This window comes from Psittacula echo (genome assembly GCF_963264785.1).
Source record: "Psittacula echo genome assembly, chromosome: Z".
Lineage (NCBI taxonomy): Eukaryota > Metazoa > Chordata > Aves > Psittaciformes > Psittacidae > Psittacula > Psittacula echo.
In genome coordinates this window covers 10558305-10582518 of record NC_137742.1, presented here as the reverse complement: position 1 = coordinate 10582518, position 24214 = coordinate 10558305, and the positions used below count along the sequence as shown (strand labels likewise).

The following is a 24214-nucleotide window of genomic DNA, read 5'->3' as shown; positions in this document are numbered from 1 at the left end:
TTAACAAGCTTCCAGCCTAATTGCAGGTAATGGCAACAGAAAATGTGTACTTTCTTCATTAGTAATTTTGTCAGATGTGATGCTTCATATGATTCTAATACTTACTCTGTTTGATTTCTTGTAGGTGTCAGCTTGAAAATGGCATCATGCCTTTATGAATGCCTTTGTGAGGCAGAACTTGAAAAATACTATCCCCATTTTGCTGCCTTTGGCCTTCAGAAGATTGATGAGCTTGCCAAAGTTACCATGAAGGACTATACCAAACTGGGAGTTCACGACATGAATGATCGCAAACGACTCTTTCAGCTCATTAGAATAATCAAAATTATGCAAGAGGAAGACATTGCAGACTTAAGCAAGAAAGATTTTCAACCAAGTGGTCTTTTCATTCAGCCTCAGGTGACCAGATCAGGTCCCCGTAGACAGCTGCATTTTGAGTCCTTCTTTGAAGAAAATGATGGAACGGTTAAAGACTCTGAATCTGAACCATATGGTTTATCTGATTTCGGTGCCAATGAAGAGAGCAGTGTTGGGGAAATGTTGGGACACATTCAACCACATGATTCAGAGGTCATCAGATTAACTAGAAGAGATCTAAATACTCCTGGAATATGCACAAAAAAAGGCCTGAGCTGTCCAACAGTTTCTGGTGATATTGCTCCACTCCTGGGGGATTCTGAAGCTCCTATTGTACAAAGAATAACTCATATTTCAGGGTATAATTATGGGCTACCTCATTCCTGTATCAGGTAATAATCAGTTGCCTTTATTTTGCTATATTTCAAGTTGGTCATAATTAATTCTTTCTTCCTAGTGGAGGAGAATCTGTCTTCATCACCTCCAAATGAGCAATCCTACCACTACAGAGCAATGCAGAATCCTATGCTGAAGAGAGTTATTAATGAGCACTTGGGACTCTCCAAGTCTGTAGAAGTAATCAGGTGAATTTCACCAGCTGCTGCTCACCAAGGTTTTCTAAGAATAGTCTTTATTGTCTTTTAGGATATAAGGCTTTGTTTTCATGGTGTTTTGGCCAATCTTTCTTACTCTTTATCTCTCCATGAGACTATAGTGAAAAACGTTGTTTTTCCAAAATACGGCATTGTCTGTTGATAAGCTTGTCAAGTTTTTCCATGTGAAAAGGATAAATTTTGTGATGGCTTTCTTTATAAAAAAATTTCTATGATGGAGCTTTAAGAAGAAACAGAATGAATATACCTGTTTTAGGATATAGATATGGTGGTGAGAGGGATGCCTTGCAGCTGCTCCCCAACCACATGATCTGTAGAATCCATACTTCTACCAGCATATGGTAACAGAAGGGCTATGGTTATCTTGAAGCATGGGAAAATCTACCCTGCAAAATATTTTAAAGCACAAAATATGTTTTTCCTGCCTCAGCAGCAGAGCACATACCCCTCTGCACACATGCTACCAGCATCTACCACCTTGCAGTGCAGTTGTGGCACTTCTGTTTAAAAATGCAATGAGGAGGGGCAGCTGTATGAAAATGGAACTTGGTCTGAGAAGGCTGTAGGGAAAGATCTGGTATATGGGAGAATCCATGGAGTCAGGGTGTCAATTATATCTCCCGTTGAGCATGCATGTAGCCTGGAGGAACAGATGCTGTTGCCACAGTGGAGAAGTACTATGATGACATAGTAGTCAGAGAATTTAAACTGGGAAATGCAAGGCAGAGGTTTATAACTCCCTTTTGCTGGAAAAAAAGTCATTCCCACCTTCCAGAGAAGCACTCTAACCTCATACCTATATTGGCATCTTAGTGCATTTCTGCCTCCTCTAGTTGAGCCAAGGTGCAACTAAAGGGCAGGATTCCTAGTGCTTCTCTGGTAAAAGTAAAGCAAGTAAAAAAATGATAAAATATAACCTAATGGCTCAGCTAGAGGAGTTCAAGGGTTTTAATCCTGTGATAGAGCTGTGTTCTCCATTGTTTTCACTTTGTTTACTTGTTCTTCTCTCTTTTTCCTAAGCACATTGTTCTGTGCCTAACATTATGGTTCAGCTTATTAATGAGCATTATGGTGGGCTTTCTGCATCCTCCTACCGACATGCCTGAGTTTCTCATTCTCCTGTTTTGACCACAGAGTACGTGTTGTGCATTCGAGGCTTGAGCCAGTCTGCTGACACTTGGGTTTGTGATTCCTGTTTTGCAAGTGCTCCTTCACTGAATCCGTCCATTCCCATGTCACCTTGTCATTTGATCACTGCAAAGCCTAATCTAATCTCATCTATGAGAAATACTGGAAACCACTGGCGTGATTTCAGATGGCAGAAAGATTGAGAACTCTTTCAACATGTTTCAATATATTTTCTACTTGCCTACACCAAATGGCTTGATTCTGACAGCGACAGACAGGGCATGGTTATTCTTCTGACCTATTGTCTAATCAGGTTTCTAATGATCTGTGTCAAGATTTTTCTTTTTTTTAGTAATTTAAAAAAAAATTTGTTAAAAATACAATTACTACTTACGAAAGATTAATAAAAAATCTAAACTTCATGTTCAGCATATAGAATTAAAATTCATTCTGTTCCCATACAAAGCATATTCAACTAAGTGTGTGTCTGTACTAGAAAGAATTTATGCCTTTTCTCTCAAAAATGGAGCCTCCAAGTCTTCATTTTTTACTTTCCCCAAATTTTATAATCAGTGCTTCCTCTGCAGCCTCTGAGAGCACACCAGACTCTTTCTGTAGGTAATCAAATCCAGCCTATGCCATGAGAATTAAACTTCAGAGCCTCTGATCATTTGTTGGACGACATTTGGTGCCTAGTGATATCCTTAAGCTCACACTAGCTTTTGAAGCGTCTTATTTCGAGTATCATTGCCTTTCTTTACAGGGGAAAGAATTTTCCATCTTAATGTAGGGCCAGATCCTAGTCTGCATGGGAAAGCTTTGCTAAAATTAAAGGGATTCCAGTTACAAATAAAGATTACTTGTGTGTAGTTTTCAAAGACTGCATCTTGAGATTTATATCAGCATGTTGTGTGTTTCTGTGGAATTGTGCTGCACAATAGCAATGATACTACAAGCTTGGAGTTGTAATGAAATACTGAGTAACTTGTGGGTTTGGTTTTAATTTATTAGATAACCAGTATGTGTTAGTTTTTGGTTGCTACATTAAAAGATTTTGGAAGGGCATTTGGGCAGCATGGCAGAAACACTAATTCTGGGCAAGTTGGGGCTTGATTAAAAGTTGGTTTGTTTAGGGGTTTTTGTTTCACAACTTGACATTCAAATCCAGGCTGAACATCATTACTCATTTGGCTGAAAACAGCTTGAAAAGGGAAAGGCAGAATGAATACATTTTGGTTGAATTCAAGCATATTCTCTATGCTGCATCGCAAAATGTTTTATACTGCAGGTTAATCAGTGAAAAGGAAATGACCTCATGTTTCTGGGTTGTCTGGAAGGAAACTAAAGGAGAGTTGCCAAAACACAATAGCACAACTTTGCCTGTGGTCTGAAACCACATATTATTTTTATGAAAAAAGACCATAGGGGAAACAATGACAAGATCAATATTTCAAATTTTCTTTGAGCTGAATAGGAACATTATGATATGGCACACAATGACATGGTCTTTTTTCCCAGTTTGAGTCATTTACTTGTAACCTGCTTGACATTCCATAATAGGAAGAATGAAACTCAGTGTAAAAGGAAAAGCAACTAAATATTATACCCTCTCCTGTTCAAGATTTGTTCATATTTGTATCTATACATTATTGACTAATTACAGCTGTGAATAACTTCAGCAAGATTAAATTTCATTATGCTAACTTGCATATTATGCCAGCTTCAATCACATCTTTGTTGTCAACTGAAAATATGTCAGGACAGCAACAAGTTCAGGAATGAAGCTGTAAAAACACTAGTATTCTTTCAACAGAAGTGCACAAAAGGCATCAGTCTATAGGAAAAAAAAACACAGAAACTTCACTGTGTAACAATGAGACATATTTTGGGTCTTCTTTTTATATGCCATGAAAGATGGAAACATTTATTGATAAAGCTAATAAATTTATGCATATTCTAGATTCTGTGGTAACCTCATTTTAAAATGTAAACCTACTCTATTGTTGTAGATCCAGTGCTTCTGAGAAAGAGACACCATGGACAGAGAGTGAAAAAATCAGAGTGTGTGTCCGAAAACGTCCTCTGGGCCTGAGAGAGGAGCGACGTGGGGAGGTTAATATCATCACAGTGAAAGATAAGGAAACTTTACTTCTTCATGAGAAGAAGGAGGCAGTTGATCTCACCCAATATATTTTACAGGTAACATATTCCACTTTTAAATTGTGGGTTTGGGCCAGTCACTTGCATGGACACGATAAAGCAGATTGTGCTTGGAGTTTCCATGGGGTGAAGCAGAAAAGGCCTTTCTCCATTTCTTGCACTTGAGCTCAGCGAACTATATTTGAGTTACTTCTACTTATGCCAGCCTGTGGCAGAAAACCCAAACCCGGAATTTTAAGCTTCAAAAACATGTCTTTTGCAGCTTTCTTTGCATGTGGCAAAATAAAACCCTCTGCTACATGCCGTTGCTGCAGGAGATTTGCCTGCTGCAGAGTCTCCTCATAGCTTTCCTGAGTGGTCCAGTGAGCAGTTCCCTTTATCCTGTTTCAGCACTGTAGGTCTGTTTCAATGAATCACGTACACCCTTTATCCCTTCCCTTCTTTTGTTCTCAAATGCTTTTGAAAATTAAGTTCCCTTTTGGCCTTTGTTTCTTAATCCCAAAAACCTTGTGCTGTCATAGTTCAAATTCTCACTTTTGAATGACAGCACCAGGAACACAACTGATTTCTGGACAGCAGCAAGCCAGTCTCACTCTACTGGGTGTTATTTTTACAGTCTGGTTCCTAGGAGCAACTGTTTGGAGTATCCAGTAAAATTTCAGATTGCAGCTCTCTGGGGCCTGGTTCATATACCACATTTTACAGTGTGACAAATGCAGCAACTCCACCCCACTCCCTCCATCTGACTACCTATATTTGGCATTTATGTGGTGCTTATCACCTTAGTAGCTCAATGCTGAAATAACCACTAATTAACTTTGTTATATCAGTACAGACAAATGAAATACTGCTATCAGTTAACTTAGTCCAAATAAAAGTATGCCATGGCAAAGACTGTGTCTATTCTGTAGGACCCAGGAGAACTTCCAAGTCTTGCTATTCGCCCTGCCTCCACCTCTGGTTCCTACAGAAAGAACAGCAAGGGGTACAGAGTGAATGGGAGGCAGTGGAGCATATTCCAGCTCTACAACTGCAGGCCCATCACAGAGCACATCTGCCCTTTGAGCTGAGTGTAAGTGCTGAGACTCTCTGATTTAACCTGCCTGTGTGCTCATGTGGTTTGTTTGCGCAACATTGAAATGATTCTCAGCCCTAGACATCTACCACTTTAGTTTGCACTGCAGGGGATTTATCAGAGCACAGTGTTAAGATGCCAGGTCATGGAGGCTCTTTTGAAAATGTTGTGTTTGTGACTGTACCTACAAACACTAGAAGAACCCCATAACAAGCTCTGCTGCAGTGTTTCCAGAGCCGCTGATGCTTTGAGTCAGATCTCGAGTGTGGGAATTTGGGTTTTTCTTGACCCCTTCTAAGATAATAGAATCCAGCTTTATTTAGGAATAACTTCTTTCTCCTTTGGCACAAACAGTTTTTAAGTCTGCAGAACAGATGCGATTAACCACAACTGAGGACTAATTTTGAGAAAGGCAATAGCCGACTCTGAGTTCTTTTTACTGTTTTGGTCTTACTGTACATCTGTACAGGGTGAGTCATTTCAAGAATAGTTTTCTTTAATTAGCATTTTTCTTGTCAGAAGGCTGTGGTATGTTCTGCTTCAGAATGATGGGAAATTAAGGCATCTTTGTTTCTCTTTATTTTTTCCCTTTTTTATTTTTCCTACCTTCAGTCTCTTGATTAGTCATAATCTGTTTCTGCATGTGTCTTGCTGCTAAATGGGTTAAATCACTTTGTACCTCATCCAAAGCCATATGAAGTCATTGGAAAGATTTCTGTTATTTAACTTTGCATTTAAATGGGGGTGAAGGAGAAGTGAAACATACTCATTTTCATGTAAATCATATTTATTTTTCAGCATGTTTTTTATTTTGATGAAGTCTTTGGGGAGTCATGTACCAATCAGGATGTGTATATGAAGACAGCTCATCCTCTCATTGAGCACATTTTCAATGGGTAGGGCATCACTGCTTACATTTCTTATTTTTTTGCCTTGTTGTTTGCAAATTTCAAATACTGCTTTAATTTTCCTTTACGCTTCTCATCTTTTGAAAAAATACATTCATTTCACTTTTGCCTCATACCTTCCCCCTTTTAGAATGTCTTTGATTGCAGTTTTGACAACATAAATCAGGGAAAACTTTCTTCACATTTTGTGAGAAATTTAAATCAGAGAGGAAGTTAGAATTGGACCTCAGAGAAGCCATGGCCAGCCTAGAACAGAAAATGTGCTCCAGCATTTCTGAAGTCTAATCTCCACTCTAACAAAGAGGTGTTTAGCACACTCATCTGTAGGAGAATAATATTACCCCTTTCATGAGACTGCTGTGAGATATTTTTTCATGTATTTTTACAGTTCATAGGGCAATAGAAATTATTAGTAATCTTATGATTTACTTTATTTATGTTTGCTTAGAGGCTTAATCATAATGACGTACTTCCTGATTAAGGGGAAATTGATGGTGGCTTTACAAGAATAATCTTATTTTCATGCAAAGTATCAAGCTTGAATATAATTACACTTTTGAGTCTTTGAAAGAAAGAATTATGTATCCATGCTGAAAATTAACAAAATGGTGCATTCTGTTACTGAAAATCTCCAAGTATAATCAGCATAGACAGAGAATGTCATGCTTTTGAGAAAAGGAAAGTAGAAAAGGAGAATGATGCTTGTTGCTTGCTGCATAATAATCGCTAAGAGCACAATTCACATTACAGCTACTACAGTAATGCCACCAGGAGAGATGCCACTGTTTTTTCTCAGCTTCCCCTAAATTTCCTGTCCCTCCTGCTGCATCCGCTTCATTAACATTGGTCTAATGTGACACTGTGGTAAGCTAATTCTGCAATCCAAGATGGCAAGAAATTCTTCACTGTGCTTACTGCAGCCTGACATTTTTACCCATTTCTTCTTAGGGTACTGAGCCAGCTAAAAGGTCTTTTTTTAAGGAGGGGAGGAGCAAATAATTTGTTCTGTATTATTTCTTTTATGGCTGACTCAGTTCCCTGAATTTGTTCACATCATACTTGTAGGTTCAGCCCCTGTAAACGACCAAGGATGGGGAAGAAGTAGTCACATAGAAACCTCAACTTAGATGGGCTTGAAGGGCATTGGAGCCATATCCTGGGACCTTGGCGCTTCATGTGCATTGCCACTATAATCTTAAGGTGATATGATGACAAAGCTGGAGCAATCTGGAATAAGACAAGACTGTGGTTGACAAGCTGGAGTGAGATAACCAAACAGCTTCCTACCACTGAAAGGGGATGATCATCTTCCTTACCTCCAGCTAGACACATTCCCATAGGTCATGTGAAGCCAGCTTGAGTATATTTTGTGATCTTCTGTGATGTGCTTTAATTCACTGAAGCAGCAAAAATTAGCTTGCAAAAAAAGTGGAAAGCTTTCTGTTGTTTCAGTGGAGTAAAATCTAATGTGAGAGCCAGCACAGCCAGGAGTGGGTCAGTGGGGGTAGGTCACACAGCTGGGAGCAGAGGAAAGGAAGAACAAGACCTTCCCCTAGGCAACAACAGCTCTTCAGACTGATACAGCTGTGTGCACCCTGAGACAAAGTAACCTTGCTTAGTATAGTGCTGGGGTGTTAATTTTCATCAAGTACAACACGTTTATAAAGATCCTGACTTGTGGCTGGTTTGCATCTCATGTCAGTAATTTTTCTCTGTGATTCATAATCAGTAGGATTCCTATTCATAATTCTAGGATACTTCTGAAGCATCTAAGCAGCTGGAAGAAGAATAATGAATTTTTGTTTCCTTAAATGCATTTTTGGCATCTGGAAGAAAGGAAGAGAGCCAGCACTCTGTGACATGCCAGGTCTCCATAGGACACTCTTGGGAATCAATGTTAAATGTTCTGCATTTTCTCAGATACGATAGCAAACCAAATTTGCTAAGTGGCCTTGCTAAGAGGCCACTATAGATAGAAATTTACATTGCAGAAGCTTTTTTAATAGATATGAATAAATTAGATATGACACTAAAAATACAAGTTATCTTCACAGAGGCAATGCAACCTGCTTTGCGTATGGGCAGACTGGTGCTGGCAAGACTTACACTATGATAGGTACTCAGCGGAACCCAGGACTCTACGCCTTGGCTGCTAAGGACATCTTTAGACAGTTGGAAGCATCACAGTCAAAGAAAGATCTCCTTGTTTTGATCAGTTTTTATGAGATCTACTGTGGACAGCTTTATGACCTGCTAAATGGAAGGAAGAGGTATTTAAATAAAAGTACATTTTACTATAAAGCTATGGTTATGAATCACTTAGTTACTGTTTATAAATCAATTACTGTTATATGCAATTTCATTTACCATGTTACCATTTACAGTAAATGTTAGTAATTTAATTAGAGTTGTTCCTAGGTCTAGTGGAAGGTGTCCCTGCCCATGGCAGAGGGGTTGTAACTGTATGATCTTTAAGATCCCTTCCGAACCAAACCATTCTGTGATTCTATGATTCTAGGAGCTACTTAGAGAAGGCAGAATTTGACACTAAATACTGTGGTGTTGATAGGGGCTCCTAGTTTTTACTATTGGGGGAGGAGAGGAATAAGTAAGAACAGATATGAACTCATGCTGTTTTGCTTACACTATAATAATACAATAACTGAACACCACAGGTAGAGAAAGAACCTTCTTGTGGCCAGTTCTTATGCCAACCATTGTGGAGTCCCTGTCTTTGCCTACTCAAACATAATCTCTGGCTGTTCCTCATGCCTCCCTAGCATCTGATGATCCCGCTGATCTCCCAGTTGTCACGCTTGACACTGCAAAGTCTGCTCACCTTCTCATCCAGCAGCCCAATGACACAACTGAAGAAAGCTTCTGCAGGTGATGCTGCCATCACCTCAGCCCCAGACTCTTTTGGGTGGATGTATACTCCATCAGGAGCTCCATCCAGAATGGAAATCAGACAACACAGTACATGGTATAAAAAAAAAAAAAAATCACTGTGGTCTGAAATCTCTGAATAAAGTAATAGTCAATTAAGGTCTCAGTAGTGAAATCTTTTCAATGATCTTGAAGGAACATTACCTGTCAGCTGGAACCTTTAGGAGCCTTGAGAGCACTGTCCTTAGAGCACACAGGAGGGCTCAAGAGGGAGGCTTTCTCCCTGAGTGCAAGGTGTCCCTGCCTATGGAAGGGGCGTTGGACCTTGATGATCTTAAGGTCCTTTCCATCCCTAACTATTCTATGATTCTATGATTCTGAGGAAGTGAGCATCTATTCACAAAGGAAGCACCTATTTCTGTGCACGTGTGTGCCCTCTCTCCAAAAGTCTTTAAGGAGCAGGTAATACAATCTGCTATGTAAGGGGTCAAGTTACTAAGGCAAAAGGAGTGTCCTTATAATCCTTGAGATGTCTACTAGCTATCCTGCATATCACTGAAGGAGATTAAACTTCCTCCTATAGGCACCATGTCTACATTCTTCCTGTATACTGTAATGCTTCTGTGTGATTCACAGCAGAGGTGCTCTGAAATCTGACTGTGGCTATGGGAACTGCTTTGAAATCCTGTGGAAGAATCTTGAGAACTTGAACAGAGCATAACTTACAGTCTGAACTTCTTAGGAGAATCCCAAGATGCAGCTGAAAGAGAGACAAGAACTCTAGAATGTAAACATGATAATTTACTTCCCTGCTTTATTATATTCCTGAAAGAGCATAAATGCATTGCTAATGTCTCTAATAGTGAAGTATCAATGGTACATGTTACAAAAGAAATACCTCTTCAGCTGTGAAAATAAATTAATGACAGTGGTGCTTCTCCCGAGTCAGCAGCCTTGATTGCTTTTTCACAGTGTCATAGCACTGACATATGTTTTCATTGCTGCTATTTGAGATTTCAGAAATCCTCTTTCTGCACTGTTTTCAGACTTTTTGCAAGAGAAGATAGCAAGCACGTTGTTCAAATAGTTGGACTGCGGGAGGTTCAGGTGAACTCTGTAGATCTACTGCTGGAGGTAACCTCTATGTTTGTGATTATTTTTTATCTTCTACAGCCTCATTTGCTGATTTGCGAGATATGTTACTTACAGAGGTTGTTATTTGTTGAGTAGTACATGTGTATGTTCCTGTTTAAGGTTCTGAAAGCAGCAATCCTAGCAGAGCACCAAGGAGCACTGTTAGAAGTGCCTTTATTCAGTAAGCTTCTTGGGTCACTGTGACTTGTGTCATTGACGTGCAAGCTGCTGATTTACAGCTGTTGCTTCTATTGCCACTCCTTATGAGAAGATCTTTGCCAAGAAATAGACTGCTATCACTATTCCAGAAATTAAATTGTGTCTCAGCAAGGGACCCTTAAAGCTGGATAAGTATTTTCTCCCAATGTGGTTGGGTTGTTTTTGCTTCTGTGAACTTAAATTTTCTATTTTAAAGGTACGTGGATGTGGGACAACATATGTAAATTTGAAAATTAATAGAATTATAAATTAGAAAATACTGAAGATTGAGGTTTTGATCTGAATTAGGATTAAGCCCCTGCTTAGACAATGATGGGTGATAGCAAGTAAAATTAGGATCTTTAAACAGCAGCTGATATTCAGTACAAGCAAGGCTTCAGTCTTCCTTCCCTGCCTGGCTGACCCTAAAAAGGCACTGGCAAATTTTCTGCATTGCCTTGCAGCCAGCAAACTGGTTAGGTCTGCTTTCTATTTAACTTGACTTCTCATAGTTTAATTCCTTTCTCAGTGAGGAAATTACAAGTGCCTGATAGTATAATTGACTCATTAAAACTGGCATAGTGTTGCCCATGAATATTCCATTTAATTTTTATCCTCATCTTCCATTAACTCCAAGCTTCAGGACATCTGGTGATGCTTCTCCAAATTAATACGTAAATTTGCTATATGATTGATTAACACATTCGTCTGTATTATCACATTTCACACACGGAAGAGCTATGAAATGACTTTATTATTACATGTATCTCAACAAAAAAAGAATTTGATATTGTCCACAGACCCCTTTGAACACAGGAATGTCAGTGGCTTGACTTAGAGCTTACTAATAGTCTACAACAGGTATATGGGAAGAGTCTTGAATACATCCCTGGTTATTTACCATTCATTAATGTTAGCTTTGGTTCAGAAATTATCTGCATTTAGCACTAATGTAATGCTTGGGAGCTGCTGGTTAGGTTTCTGTTGGTTAGGTTTCTGATTGAGAACTGGCCACTGAAAGGCAAGAATAATGTACATCTGTCAACTAAGAATTTATGTATTTGGCTAGATACTGATTTAATTTGTTCTTACAGCCAGAAACAAAATTAATGACTTTTATGAATGTCCTGCTGCAGTTGGCTGCTAGACTTTCTGTGAGTCCTTAGAAGTTTTCAAAAGAGAACTATCCAGATATGTATTATGAAGGAGCCTTTGTCCTTTTGCTTTGCCTCTCTTCCTTGTTTTCCTGTTTTATTATTGTATTGAGTATAATCTATCTTTTAACCTTGTTCCTTACTTTGGCACAATTTCTTTTAGTTATGGAAATGCAGAAAGGTTTTGGCACATTGTAATTTTTGTGTTACTTTCTGGGTAACAGTTACATGAGAAAGGGCAATGTTAAAAGAACACCACAAATAGTTATTTTATGAGTCTGTTAGGTTATGTCTGCAGTTTTTCTTTCTTTCATTGCTAATATACTACTGGTTTTAATTTTATAGTTTGTATATTTTGCAAATCCAAGTGAATGTGTGATGCAACAACTGCTCACCTGCAGTATCCTCCCAAAGCTCTGTAGTGTTATTGCAAGCAGGTCCATATACAAAGTTCTAAAGAAACATTGGAGGGGATCCAGTCTAACTTAACATCCACCTTGCACCAAATTTTAAGGCTGGAATGAACTATTCTTCTTAATGTTTCCTCATCTTACGAGAACAACATCTCTTTCTGAGAGATTCTGTTTTTATTTACAATTTACACTCGGATTTTGTCCCCCTCATTTTGCAGGTGATTTTGAAGGGGGGGAAAGAACGTAGCACAGGCGCTACTGGAGTCAACTCAGATTCCTCTCGATCTCATGCTATCATCCAAATTCAAATTAAAGACCCAGCCAACAGGACATTTGGAAGGTAAGATGAGAAGTGGACTGCTTGGGGCTGATGAGGACGTCAAGCCCAGGGATATCCATAAGGTAAACAAACAGGAGGTGTTGAGTTAGTGGGCAGCTGTGAGTGAAATCAGAAGATAGGGTTCAGAGGGACTTTGAGAAGTTTCACTCCTTTCTCTGTTCCCAGGGAGAGCACTTAAGCCACATCTGATGTAAATGTAGATGCAGGTAAATGTCTGCAATGGGCATACTGATGTTTGAGCTCATCACCTTTGAAGTCAATAGGAACAGTAATTTCTGCCATCCACCTCATGCTACCTAAACTAGGTTAGGTGGATTTGCCCCTCAAAGCAGCTCTGTCCTGTAATTGACTAGAAAGGGAGCCTGTGATGACTAGGGCAGGTGGAGATGATTCCATTAGAGAAGTTTGCCTGTGGTCAGAAGAATCCCAGTACCTCACCTAAACCTCCCTGATAATTTAAGAGTGTGGCTCTGATGCTATCTGCAGTAGCCAAAAAGAGCAGTTTACTTCAACTTGTAACAGCTATTTTATGTATTTGAAGACTGTAATTGTGCCTTTTCTCAGTCATTTTTTCGCCAGACTAAACAACCCCAAGAAAGAGGTCTGAGGAAAGAGAGATCTAGGTATTTGTGTTACTGCTGAGTGTCAAAAAACCATGCTGACACACCCTTCCAGCAACCACCATGCAGTTTTGCTTCCCAGGACCTTCTTTTAAATACAAGGCAAAATGGAATAGCCATAAATAGTGGAGAAAGGAAAAGGCAGAACAGTCAGGCTTAGAAAAAGAAGTGTATGCGATTATGTAGGTGTGGCATTTGTGCTTTGTTTGGTTTTTTGTTACTGAAAGTGAGCCAGAGTGAGGAAAGGATCCCAAGATATGCCTGTAAGAGATGTCAGGGCTGTTCCAGAAACAGAAAACAGCAAAGAAAAAGATACAGTGCAACAGTCAGTGACAGCAGCTGCCACCTAGAGCTAGAGAACATGAGAGGGAGTAACTGAGTTTAATGGAAGGAAGGGACAAGGAACACTGAAAGCTCAGTCTATTACTTACTTCAGTGGAAATTTCTGTTCATATTGCCCTGAATTCCAATTTGACAAGGCAGTTGTCCCTGGTACCTGGAAGGATAATTTAAAAACCTACAGTTTCTTTAACTGTGTTCTTAGGAAACCACAAGCACAGTGATTATCTGGAGAGATTAATGTGTTAAACTTTAAACAGCACATCCATGAAACTGTGGAGCACTCTCATCACATGCAATTGCACTTTCTATGGCAAATGTGTTAGTGTCAGGATGCTCTGACATTGCTCCTAATGCTATGCCTATCATGGTGCCTGAGATATTTCCAGTGAGTATTTCTCTTTGTTCAGAAGTAGTTGTTTCTAATCATTCTTCTGATGTCATGTGTTAGAGTACTTCAGTTTAAAAAATAAAAGAAAAATGTAAAAACTAACCCCTAAGATAAATGAAACTCTGTTTTTTCTAGGATATCATTCATAGACTTGGCTGGCAGTGAAAGGGCAGCTGATGCCAGAGACTCAGATCGACAAACAAAAATGGAAGGAGCAGAAATAAACCAAAGTCTTTTAGCAGTAAGCTACTAGCATTTCTGGGGAAGGTTTTGTGTTTAATTATTAGCATGTGTTTTAGAAAAAATGAACCACAGAATAATGCATGTATGTATTCCATGGAGGGGGAAAAATAACCAAAGTACTAAGTGCGTGCATTTTAATTCTTCTCATGCCTGAAAGACAATTTAAAAGGGAAAAGGTTTTCTGATTAAGTCTTTTTAAGCCATTCTGACAGCCAGCCAGGTAAACACAGCATAGAGAATATTAGGTATAGTATAGTAAGTGTCCTGTATTTTACAGAGAAAGTTTTGTCCCTTTTAATTCCAGAGAGTATTTCCTGAGATTACCATATTTGTTTCATAAAAGCACATCTCTTCCTGCTCGTTATTTTCACTTAAACTTTTTCAAATCAGGAGTAAAGGACTTAAATACTCAAAAGCACAGAAACTAATAATTCATGTATGGGGAGGAAGGAACAGGAAGCAATGCCCGCATAATGCAACTTTTTTTAAGTGTACACAGTTATGTAAAGAGGGAAAAGGAGCAGAGAAATGCCATCTATGAAAAAGGTGAAGTGCCTGTAAGTATAAATTGTGCAGAAGCCTTTGCACCTCCTTTACTTCAAATGAACAATGCTCACTGGTGACTGAGGGCTTCTCTGAGTGAGACTGAAAGTGCTATGCAGTTATCAATGAACAGTGCAGAAGTCAGTGCACACAACCGTACCTTTTAGTGTGCAGTAAGTAGGAGGTGGTTCGCTTTTATTGAGAACGTAGAATGTGCTTTTGCACAGAGGCTTTCCTGCTGTGTAATAGTGGTATTTGTATTGAGAGACAGCCTGTAAAATGGATGTGTTTCTCTACTTTATGCTTTCTTGAGTACTTGCCGGTCAATAATTGAGTGAGATGGGGAGTCAGAACCTGAACAGAAAGATTCCTGAAAAGTGAGGCTTTATGTAAGATCATGAAACTCTTCTTTTAAAAGGAACTTTAAAATCAGAGTGTGTGTACTTTTGGTATTGTGTTAAACCGAGTAAATACTTACAGTCTCCAATTAGTGACTGAGTTAACTATATAGGCATCTTTGGGTAAGTCTACATGACCTGCAGGCTGTAGAATTTAGCTCTGCTCTCAGTTATGATACCACACTGTTCAGGCCTTAAGACACATTAAGTTTGAAGTTTGCTCCTGTTTTGAATATTCATGTTGATTTCAAGTAGAAGATACTCAGATACTGCAATTATGAGAAGTGGAATAAAAAATTAGAATAGTTTGATCTCTTTACTTGTTAGATGTGTGATTTTTAATAAAATATAGTAAAAGTGAGAAATATGTCATTTTAAGTGGGTGTATGTAGAATGTAGTAAGGCTTTAAACGTACAATGGTTGCTTCATGATAGAATCACCATGACAATGCTGTAATCTGCTTAGTTTTCCTTCGATATTTGCTCTAAATGACTTGTTTCATGGATATACAGTCAATTTCTGCCAATTTAAGAGTATCCAGGCTTGATAAGCAGTGTGATGCTATTGTGCTTATCTCAGTGGAAATAAGGCGAGGAAGTGCACATCTCTGAGTCTGAACATGACATCTTCTTCCAAGGCTGGTAATAAATCAAGGGATGTCCCTTCAAGCTACAGGCTACCTCTGTTGATGGTTATTAACAATAGGAAGATCTAGTGAGTTCTGTGAAAGGCATGAGTCTAGCTAGCTGCTCATGTTCTGTCAGTTTTAATGGAAGTTCTGCGGCTGTATCTCCACTCCCTGAGTAGTCTGTTGTTCCATTCTCAGTATTTTGTGTATAGTTCTTAGCCTGCCAGAGGCCACAGTGACATATTTGTTTAGATAGGCTGTACCTATGCTACGTTCTGACTGTGGCCTTGAACCTGGGCTTGAACACAGCCCACCTCACCGCTCATTGGTCCATGCTTTCCCAAAGGTTTTGGTTTTGCACTGGTGTAAAGAGGAACTGATTTGAGACCAACTGCCTTCCCATACAGCTCAGTGTATCCACGCATAGGTGGGACATCTAGACTGCATATCATACTCATAATGGGGAGAAAGATGCACTTACTAGCCTGTGCTATCTCTGACTAAGGTATGAAAATATTGCCAGAGTGACATAAGAGATTTGCAATGCTGTTGTCCAAACTGTTGGGGTATTTGGGCAGAGGAAGAACTTTCAGAAGAAGGAAATTTTTAAGACATGGAGCTGAAGAAGCTCTGTTATTGGGGTACACCTGCCCTGCAAGCTGCAGTATACTCTTGGGTACACCTAACTTGGCTTCAAACTCATTAGCTATGGTGCAGGCAGCAGCAGGTCCACACTAGTGTGGAGCTCTGTGTGTGCTAAACACGTGTATTTACCCAGTTTCTTGGGTTTATGTAGCCCACAGAGCCATCAGGCAAGGCTAGCTGTGCTCTGTGCTACAGCTTTGCTCTCTTTGAGTGCAGCTAAACTGCTGCTGCTGACTGAACTGGCTGAAGCTATTTGTGGCTCTGGCAGCAGCAAACTCCCCTTGCAACAAGGGACATCATGTAGTAGGAGTTAAAGGTACCACAAAGGAAATTGTACATTTTGTAGGTTAGGTTTGATGCAGTTCAGATTCTCGCCAGTGTGTGACTAACACACTTTTTCCCCTCTGATTTTTGTTCTGTTTTATTTTTGGTAGCTAAAGGAATGCATTCGGGCACTGGATCAGGAACATGCACATACTCCTTTCCGGCAAAGCAAATTAACTCAGGTAAAATGAGCAGAAAGGCAACAGCAGAGGTTTCCCTGTTGAGGACAAAATAATCAATAAATAATGATTTTAACAAAGGGCATAATTCAATAACTGCTGTTAAACTCTTGAAGAAAAGAGAAAAACATAACTTTTGCAAACATAAATTTTAAAGGTAATCACAGAATTAAGGCCAACTGCCAGATCCCCCAGCCAGTCCTGGGGACTGGCATGGTCAAAACCAAATAAACCCAAACCTAAAACCAAACAAAACCCCCAAACACTGCCTTCCAGATTCATTCAGAGTTACCATCCATTTCCACCCAGTCTGCAACCAATCTTGCATCTTCTCTGCAGTAACAGTCGTGTGAGTTTTCAGTACTTCTTCACTCCAGTTGTAATATTTACTTTATTCTTCAAAACATAAGAGCACCCTTATGGCACCTGGTGCAAGGGCTTGTTCAGAGCCCTTATTAACACTTGTGTAAATTGTAAACAAAGAATTGCAAGACAAATTAAGATGAGGACTACATTAAAAAAAACAAATAAACAAACAACAAAAAGAGATGGTAAATCATGTTCAACTGCTTCTGTACACATTGCTAACTTATGGGAAAAGCAAGGTACATAAATTGCTAAGAATCTTATTGTTTTCCTCCAACATTAGGTGCTAAAGGATTCTTTCATTGGCAACTCCAAGACGTGTATGATAGCCAATGTGTCACCAAGCCACATAGCTACAGAGCATACCCTGAACACTTTAAGATATGCTGACAGGTAGGTGATAAAGCTCAATCTTGCCAAGGTGAAGAGCACAAAGAAAAAAGTAATGTATGAAGTTTGTGGTTACATTTTATTTTGGTTTCAATGGAAGTGCTGATTTAGGCAAGAAATTCAGTTTTCACAATGTAAATACAATCCAGGAGCCCTGTAGCCCTGTACACCTGAGCTAAGTACCCCCACTGCAACTACTCCAACAGCCCTAATTTGTGTTTGTGGGACAATGTGATATGCTATGGAGAGTACTGGCTTGTCTTCAGCCGCCGCTGTGCCATGCTGCATTATAAAGTGTGTAAATGCAGCCCAACAGAGGCTATCTTCACTCATTTAACCTGTTATGCACTGTTCAAGGAAGCACTACAGAATACTGCTATAGCTCTTTGCAGAAGTTCAGGCATTTTGGAAGGCTCTTGATGCCTGTGTGGATAACTACACAGTTAAAACAGAAATCATGACACTGGATTCAGTGGATAGTCTTAGTATGTGAAAGCATTAGTTTGTTCTGATGACATTTATCTGAAAGCATGACATCTTCTAAAGGCAACTTCATTCACAGGGTCAAGGAGCTGAAGAAAGGGATCAAATGTTCTACCCCCACCACAAACAAGCGTCGGACAGCTGGAAATGTATCTCCAAAACGTGTCCAAAACAATCCCTCTTTGCCACCTGGGGAAAAGAGCTCTCCAAAGAAAGTGAAGCTAGGCCTCCAGCATCCCTCAAATGCCACAAAAACAAAAGCATGTCCTGCAGCACTCCAGCCATCAAGTGTCCCTTTTACCTCTACCCCTAGGGCAATCAACAAAGGACATGCCCACAGAGGAAATCCCAGCTCACCATGGTTCCACCATGCCAGCCCAGTTAAGGGAGTTCTACGGATAGCACATCCCCTGAAGAAGAAAAATGATGATCTGCCTCCCCACTCTGAAAAGAACCCCACTGCAAAGGATGCTGCCACAGCAGAAATGAAAGAAAGTGGCCAGAGAGACAAGTATGTGCAAGACAGACCACCTGCCCAGGGCCTGAAAGTCCAGACAGTGCAACCTGTTCAGAAAGAGCTTGTTCCTAGAGATGATTTTTCCTTTGGAGATGGAAATCTGCTGTCCAATGGGAGACAGGAATGGGGAAACACCTTTGCTAAACAATGTGTTGAAACCTGGACAAATCTGCCTCCATTTCAGAAGGAAAGGGAAGAGCATTTACGTCTTTATCACCAGCAGTTTCAGCAGCCACCTATTCTACAGCAAAAACTGAATTATCAACCGTTTGAGAGGTTTTTAACGCAGTACAAGCCCCAGGAGATTCAAGTGAAGCAGGAGCTGAGCCTTCCTCCCACAGAAGTACAGAGCAAAGAGGGGATGCAGCTGGAAGACCTGGATGACAGTGATTTCAGTGAAGATTCTTTCTCACCTATCTGTAGTCAAAAGAGTGTGAAAAGAAAAAACACCAACAAATGCAGTCAACATTCATTTTTCCTCCATCAAAGAGAACAAGAAACTGAAGAAGAGCAAGAAGGCCAAAAGAGACAGGATTTATTTTTCAAATATGCAGCATCCATGCAAGAACATGAACTAGATGAGAGCTGGGATTGCAGTGAGGGCAGCCCAAAGACAGAGGAATCCATTAAAAATACAGGCTGCAGCAAAACTCCAGCAGACTGGAACTACGACTTCACTATTGAGCCCTCTTCAAGCAATGCTGCTGAAAAACCTTACTGCCTGCAGGATGATCCTGCTTGTAACTGGAAAAACGGCAAAGATTTCCTAGCTGATCACAAACAGTGCAAATCCAAACACAGATGTCTTGTTTACTCCAGTGAAGAACCCTTGACTGCAGAAAAGGAAGCTTCAAACTCATATGTTTCTCCTGTATTGAAACTGGGAACTCCAGAGAGCAAAGAGGTCGACCTTCAGCATGAAGAGAAGGAAGAATCCACTTTGGATAGACATGCTGTCCTTGCAGGAGATGTAAAATGGAAAGCTCTAAAAAATGGTGTTAACCATTGCGGATCTTCCAGTTGTTCCTCAGAGTTCTCCTCTGAGCTGATGGCCCCTCTCATATCCCTTCTTGACTATGAAGAAACAACTGGTACAGAGAAAATGTCCTCCAACCAAGAGACATCCCCTTGTGTGAAGAGCACACACGGCTCCCAGAGCAGGTTTGCAGAAGAGAGCTGGCAGTGCACAAGAAGCAGAGCTCTGACGGACAGCATGCTGGAACTGGGGGAGCAAACGCGTCGTGGTGGAAGACACTGCACCCTGCTGCATTCCCCACAAACAGGGAACAAGAGGCTCTCACCCCTGGGCTGTGATGTGAAGCCTTGCCACTGCCTACTGGGCTCAGCTTCACCAAAGCAAGGGGTCGCTCACAGCTTATCTGCTGGACGTGACCTGACAGAAACATCCACGGCTGAATCCACAGGCTCCAGGGGACACAGAGAGTGTGGTTTGTTTCCCAGTGACTCAACGTGCAACGAATACTTGTGTGGCAGACAGTGTGGTGCAGATGTTAAAGATAATACGGGTAATTCAGGAAGATCCAACTCAAATCAAGGACCCAGTGCTGAGCCCATGGCTCAGGAAATAAATGCTGATATACCCAAAAAGAGCTATTTTTCAGGTGCACCATGCTTTCTCAGTGTGGGACATACGGATTACACAGTCCAGTCCCCCTCTCAGGAAAGCAGCCTGCTACTGCAGCCCAAGTCAGGACTGAAGAATGAGGACTTCAGTCATTCTGAAGACTCAGCCAAGTCATCATTCAGCAATGAGGAAAGAGGATTGCTAAAGAACAAGTTAATGAAGAATCTTTTTACACAAGAGACTTTTGTGGCAGATTCAGGATTTGCAACTAAAGATAAGCAGCCATTAGCAAATGCAAAGAGCCCCTCTGGCGTGCCCAGCAGCAGCTCTGCCAGTGCTGCATCAGAGATGGGAAAATGGCAAAGGGAAGCCCTAGAAAACGCACAGTAAGTCTTGCTCATCACTGAAGCTTGTCACGAAGCTTAGAAGTTCTAGGCATGTGATACATTTGCTGTTATTTGTGTATCGTACTCATATGTACTTTAAAAACTGATGGGAATCAATCTATGAACTAATTATTTAATAAGGTTAATGATAATTTATGGTGATATTTTAAAATCTCACAGGAAACCAATTATTCTCTTAGAGCTTCCTAGGATAATGAAGAATTAGTTACTGAGAACTGCAGTTCTCAATAACTAATTGGTTTCCTATAAGCTCTCAAGTACTAAAATATATCAAAACTTCCCATCAAGAATCAGGTGACAGCTGTTCCATCCCTACCGAAAGCAAAACAGCCAGAGCAGCTGCGCAGTTACTGAAGATGTGCATGTAAAGCTTCAAAGTCCTAGGAGCTGCCAGTGTCAGCTCCCAAGGACTGGACTGCGTTCACATGACTGAAAATAGGTGGCTGGTCAGAGAAGCTTGCCCAGAGGAATGGAAGCAGCACTGCCTTCCTGCTCTGCCTGTTTTTCGCCAAAACAACGTTCAGCCTCATGGCTGTAAGCGATTTCACCAATTAATTACACAATTTTTTTGCTCCTAGATTTCCCTATGGTAAAAATCAGTACGTGCTCCTGTGCTGCTTGTGCTAACAGAGGCTGTAGTCACTCCTCTGTGAGCAATCCTGAGACATCAAGGTCATCTTTAACCCCAAACCAGTGCAGTCCACTGCAATTCAGGGAGCACTGGTGTGCACTTTGAGTGTCAGGAACAGAGGACAGCAAGGCTTCCTCTGGGATATTTCCCCTTCTTAAAGGTTTATTGAGTAATTATAGGCAGCACAGCAGGCTGTGTAACTCGTGGTGTATTTTATGTTAATCAGACAGGCTGTAATTCGGGCCCATCGGCAGCAGCTGGATGAAATGGCATCCTTGTGCTTCAAGGAAGAGTGCTTAATAAATCAGATGTCAGCAACGGTAAGTGTTTCAGATGATGATTGCAGTGCCCGCTGAACCTGCATAAATTAAGAGATTATTAACTTTAATTAGCGATGTGGCATTCCTCATCAGTTGTTCCTCTTACTCTCTGATGCCTCCCTGTGGCGGCTCATTTTCAGTGCCTGTTACGTCTTTGCCAGTCTCCACACTGCCAGGTCCTTGGGAGAGAAAGAGACTGATGGGCCAACTCTGAACAACTTGTGCCTGATCAGACAGCTTTCTCTTATCTTGCATCATGCGTACCAGACTGTACCAAACAGGGTGTCTTCCCGTATGATGTTTTTCTCTTACAGGCTGGAGCAAGTAAGTCAATACTAGAGAAAACAGCACACCCCTAAAGCATGATGCTGGGATGTCACAGTTTGTGGTGTAGTGCCACATTGCCTCTTCTGAGAGTCCCTCCTTTGCCTACCATGCTGCAGATGGCCCCACTCACACAGGCTCTTCACTTTTGTCACTCAAGTGTTCGCTTATCCTTGTCTCTGATAACAGTAGTGCAGGCTAGACCTGCATAGCCCCACTGCTGGACAGGCAATCCCAGTTCTCTGCTTCTCCTGCATCCCATAGGCGCATGTCACAGCTCTGTGAGAACTCCCATTCACCCAGACTATTAACATTTCCCAGGAAGAACCTCCTGCCTTACCACTTCCCTCATCAATAAAGCTAAGCTCCATTACTGCATTACATTATCAAACCATTTCAGTTCCTATCACAGCTCACATCTGAAATGCAGCTGCACTTCAGATGTATTTCAGAATGGAGCCACCATGTGGCTTATTTGTGTGATTTACAGCTGCATGTGATGTGTCACCAGGTAACACCTGAAAGTTCACAAAGCAGCACAAGAGTGAAAAACTGTATCAGTTTTGGGGCAGACAATGCAGTGGTATAAAGGAAGCTTGTATTTTTTTTATTTCTTTTTAATTTTTTAAGTCTCTTAGGGTCATTCTTCCTAAGTCTGTTGGTCACTGGACACCAACCAGCTTTCCCCCTCTGACCTCCGTTTATCTGCCCCTTGCCGCAAGCAATCATTTTCTACTTAGCAGAATAATGACAAGCCTGCCAGGCCTCCCAGCAGTGTGTGAATACCTTGTATCCTGTAGTGTTGTTTCACAGCATGACCTTTCTTTGGGCAGTGAAATCACCTTGGACTTCCCGTTATTAGTTTCTCTCCTTCCACTTTCAGATGGTTCCAATTTCTCCAGCCATGAAACTCTGGCTGCAGGAGAGACTCCTGCCAAGACCATCCAAATACTCAACTAAGCAGTATTTAAAGTGCTTAAGAACAGCAGGGCAGCTGGGCTGGACATTGCAGTCCTGATGTCCCTGCTAGACAAAGATGGAGTGCAGGAGATAACTGGAGTCCATGGAGTCCTGCCAAATAAGCTTTTCAATGACTGATTTCCAAATGGTAGCAGTTAAAACCCCTGGCCCTGAGGATGCTGACCTCCCAGCTCCTTAGATACTGATCTCTGAACAGAGGCATCAAACACTGCTCTTAGCTGGAGAGCAGAACAGGTCTGAATGGACCCTTATTAATACAAGCCCTACTCGCCTTCATTTCAGTTTTAATCAGTTTCACATTATTTTGTTTATCCATGTGGCAGGTTGCTGCGGAAGGTAGAGCTCCCCTCAGCTGAGGCTATACACACTGCTGATACTTCTCATGTCAGATCTAGCAGATCTGTAGCCACGCAGGAGTTGGACCTGTGACCTGATGTGAAATAATTCTTTCCATCTCCCAGGAATGGGATGTTCTTGGGCTATTATGTCTGATCAATGAGTGGCTCAACTCACCATTTATTTTCATGACTGCTAGATCCCACATGAGAGGTGTCAGGAACAGAGCTCAGCACGATGTTAAAACTGCACATCAGACAACCAGTCCCTAACCTTTGTAAGGCTAACTGGTGTAGAAGGTGCTTTATACAGACAGATAAAATTACAAGTGTAAGTAAACCTCACTATTTAGAAGCATTGGTCTGGGTCTGTGAGGGTCAGAAATTCAGTAGGGAAATGCCAACTTAATCTACTACACTGCAAAATGGAAAATACGCTTTTAGGTACTGCTGCAGTGCATAAAATATGCTGACTTTTCACCAACATGCTGCTCCTGCTGTTCCCTAAACTTTCTTTTTGCCTTCCTCATCAGGATTTTCAGAACTTCATGACCAAGCTGGATGAAATCTTGATACTGAAGTCAAAGTGTATCCAAACGATGCGAGACCAGCTTCAGCTCTATTTAGCTTCTCCTGGCACTGATACCTCTCTGCAAACACCACCACCAGTTTAAAATGTCTTTGCTTGCATGTGCACAAGAACAGCTACAGAAGCAGCCAGCTAGTGTTTGACCACACTTGTGCTGCAGAGTTTTGAGTGGGTAGGGGATAGCTTTTGGTTTGATGTTTGTTGATTAGTGTGTATTTTACATAAGGATGGAGAGAATGCTGAGTAAATGAGGGATGACTACTTGGCACCACAAGCTTTTGTATCTCCTTAATACCAGTAAGCCATTTTCTTAAGAGCAGCAACGCATCAGCCTCTAAGTATCTCACCAAGCAACAGGGAGCCCTGTCCACAGTATTCATAGCAGCTTTGCACATGCTAAAGGCACTTCTGTGTTTTCAAGAAAATGAGGCCAGACACAGGTCTGAAGAGAAATGCTCAAAAGTTACCCAGAACAGTATTTGCAAACATAAGCCAGGAAAGAGGAGCCACTGTTTGTTAAGTACACAAATGTAACTAGACTGTAAGTAAATGGAAATCAAGGCAGGAGAAGTGCTGTCACTTTCAGAAGACAAAAGGGTATTATTGCA

At 40.8% G+C, this 24214-nt stretch overlaps 1 protein-coding gene across 1 annotated transcript; it reads left to right on the top strand.

Annotated features, from left to right (window-relative positions):
- Positions 1 to 138: 138 nt before the first annotated feature.
- Positions 139 to 23917, top strand: KIF24 (kinesin family member 24; the record flags this gene model as incomplete). Its single annotated transcript, XM_080638442.1, has 12 exons — positions 139 to 749; positions 4109 to 4298; positions 6133 to 6230; positions 8297 to 8512; positions 10175 to 10262; positions 12246 to 12367; positions 13853 to 13958; positions 16610 to 16681; positions 17328 to 17437; positions 17997 to 20405; positions 21284 to 21377; positions 23551 to 23917. 12 exons carry the CDS (start codon positions 139 to 141, stop codon positions 23689 to 23691), a joined length of 4257 nt encoding a protein of 1418 aa, XP_080494568.1. The 3' UTR covers positions 23692 to 23917.
- Positions 23918 to 24214: the final 297 nt, after the last annotated feature.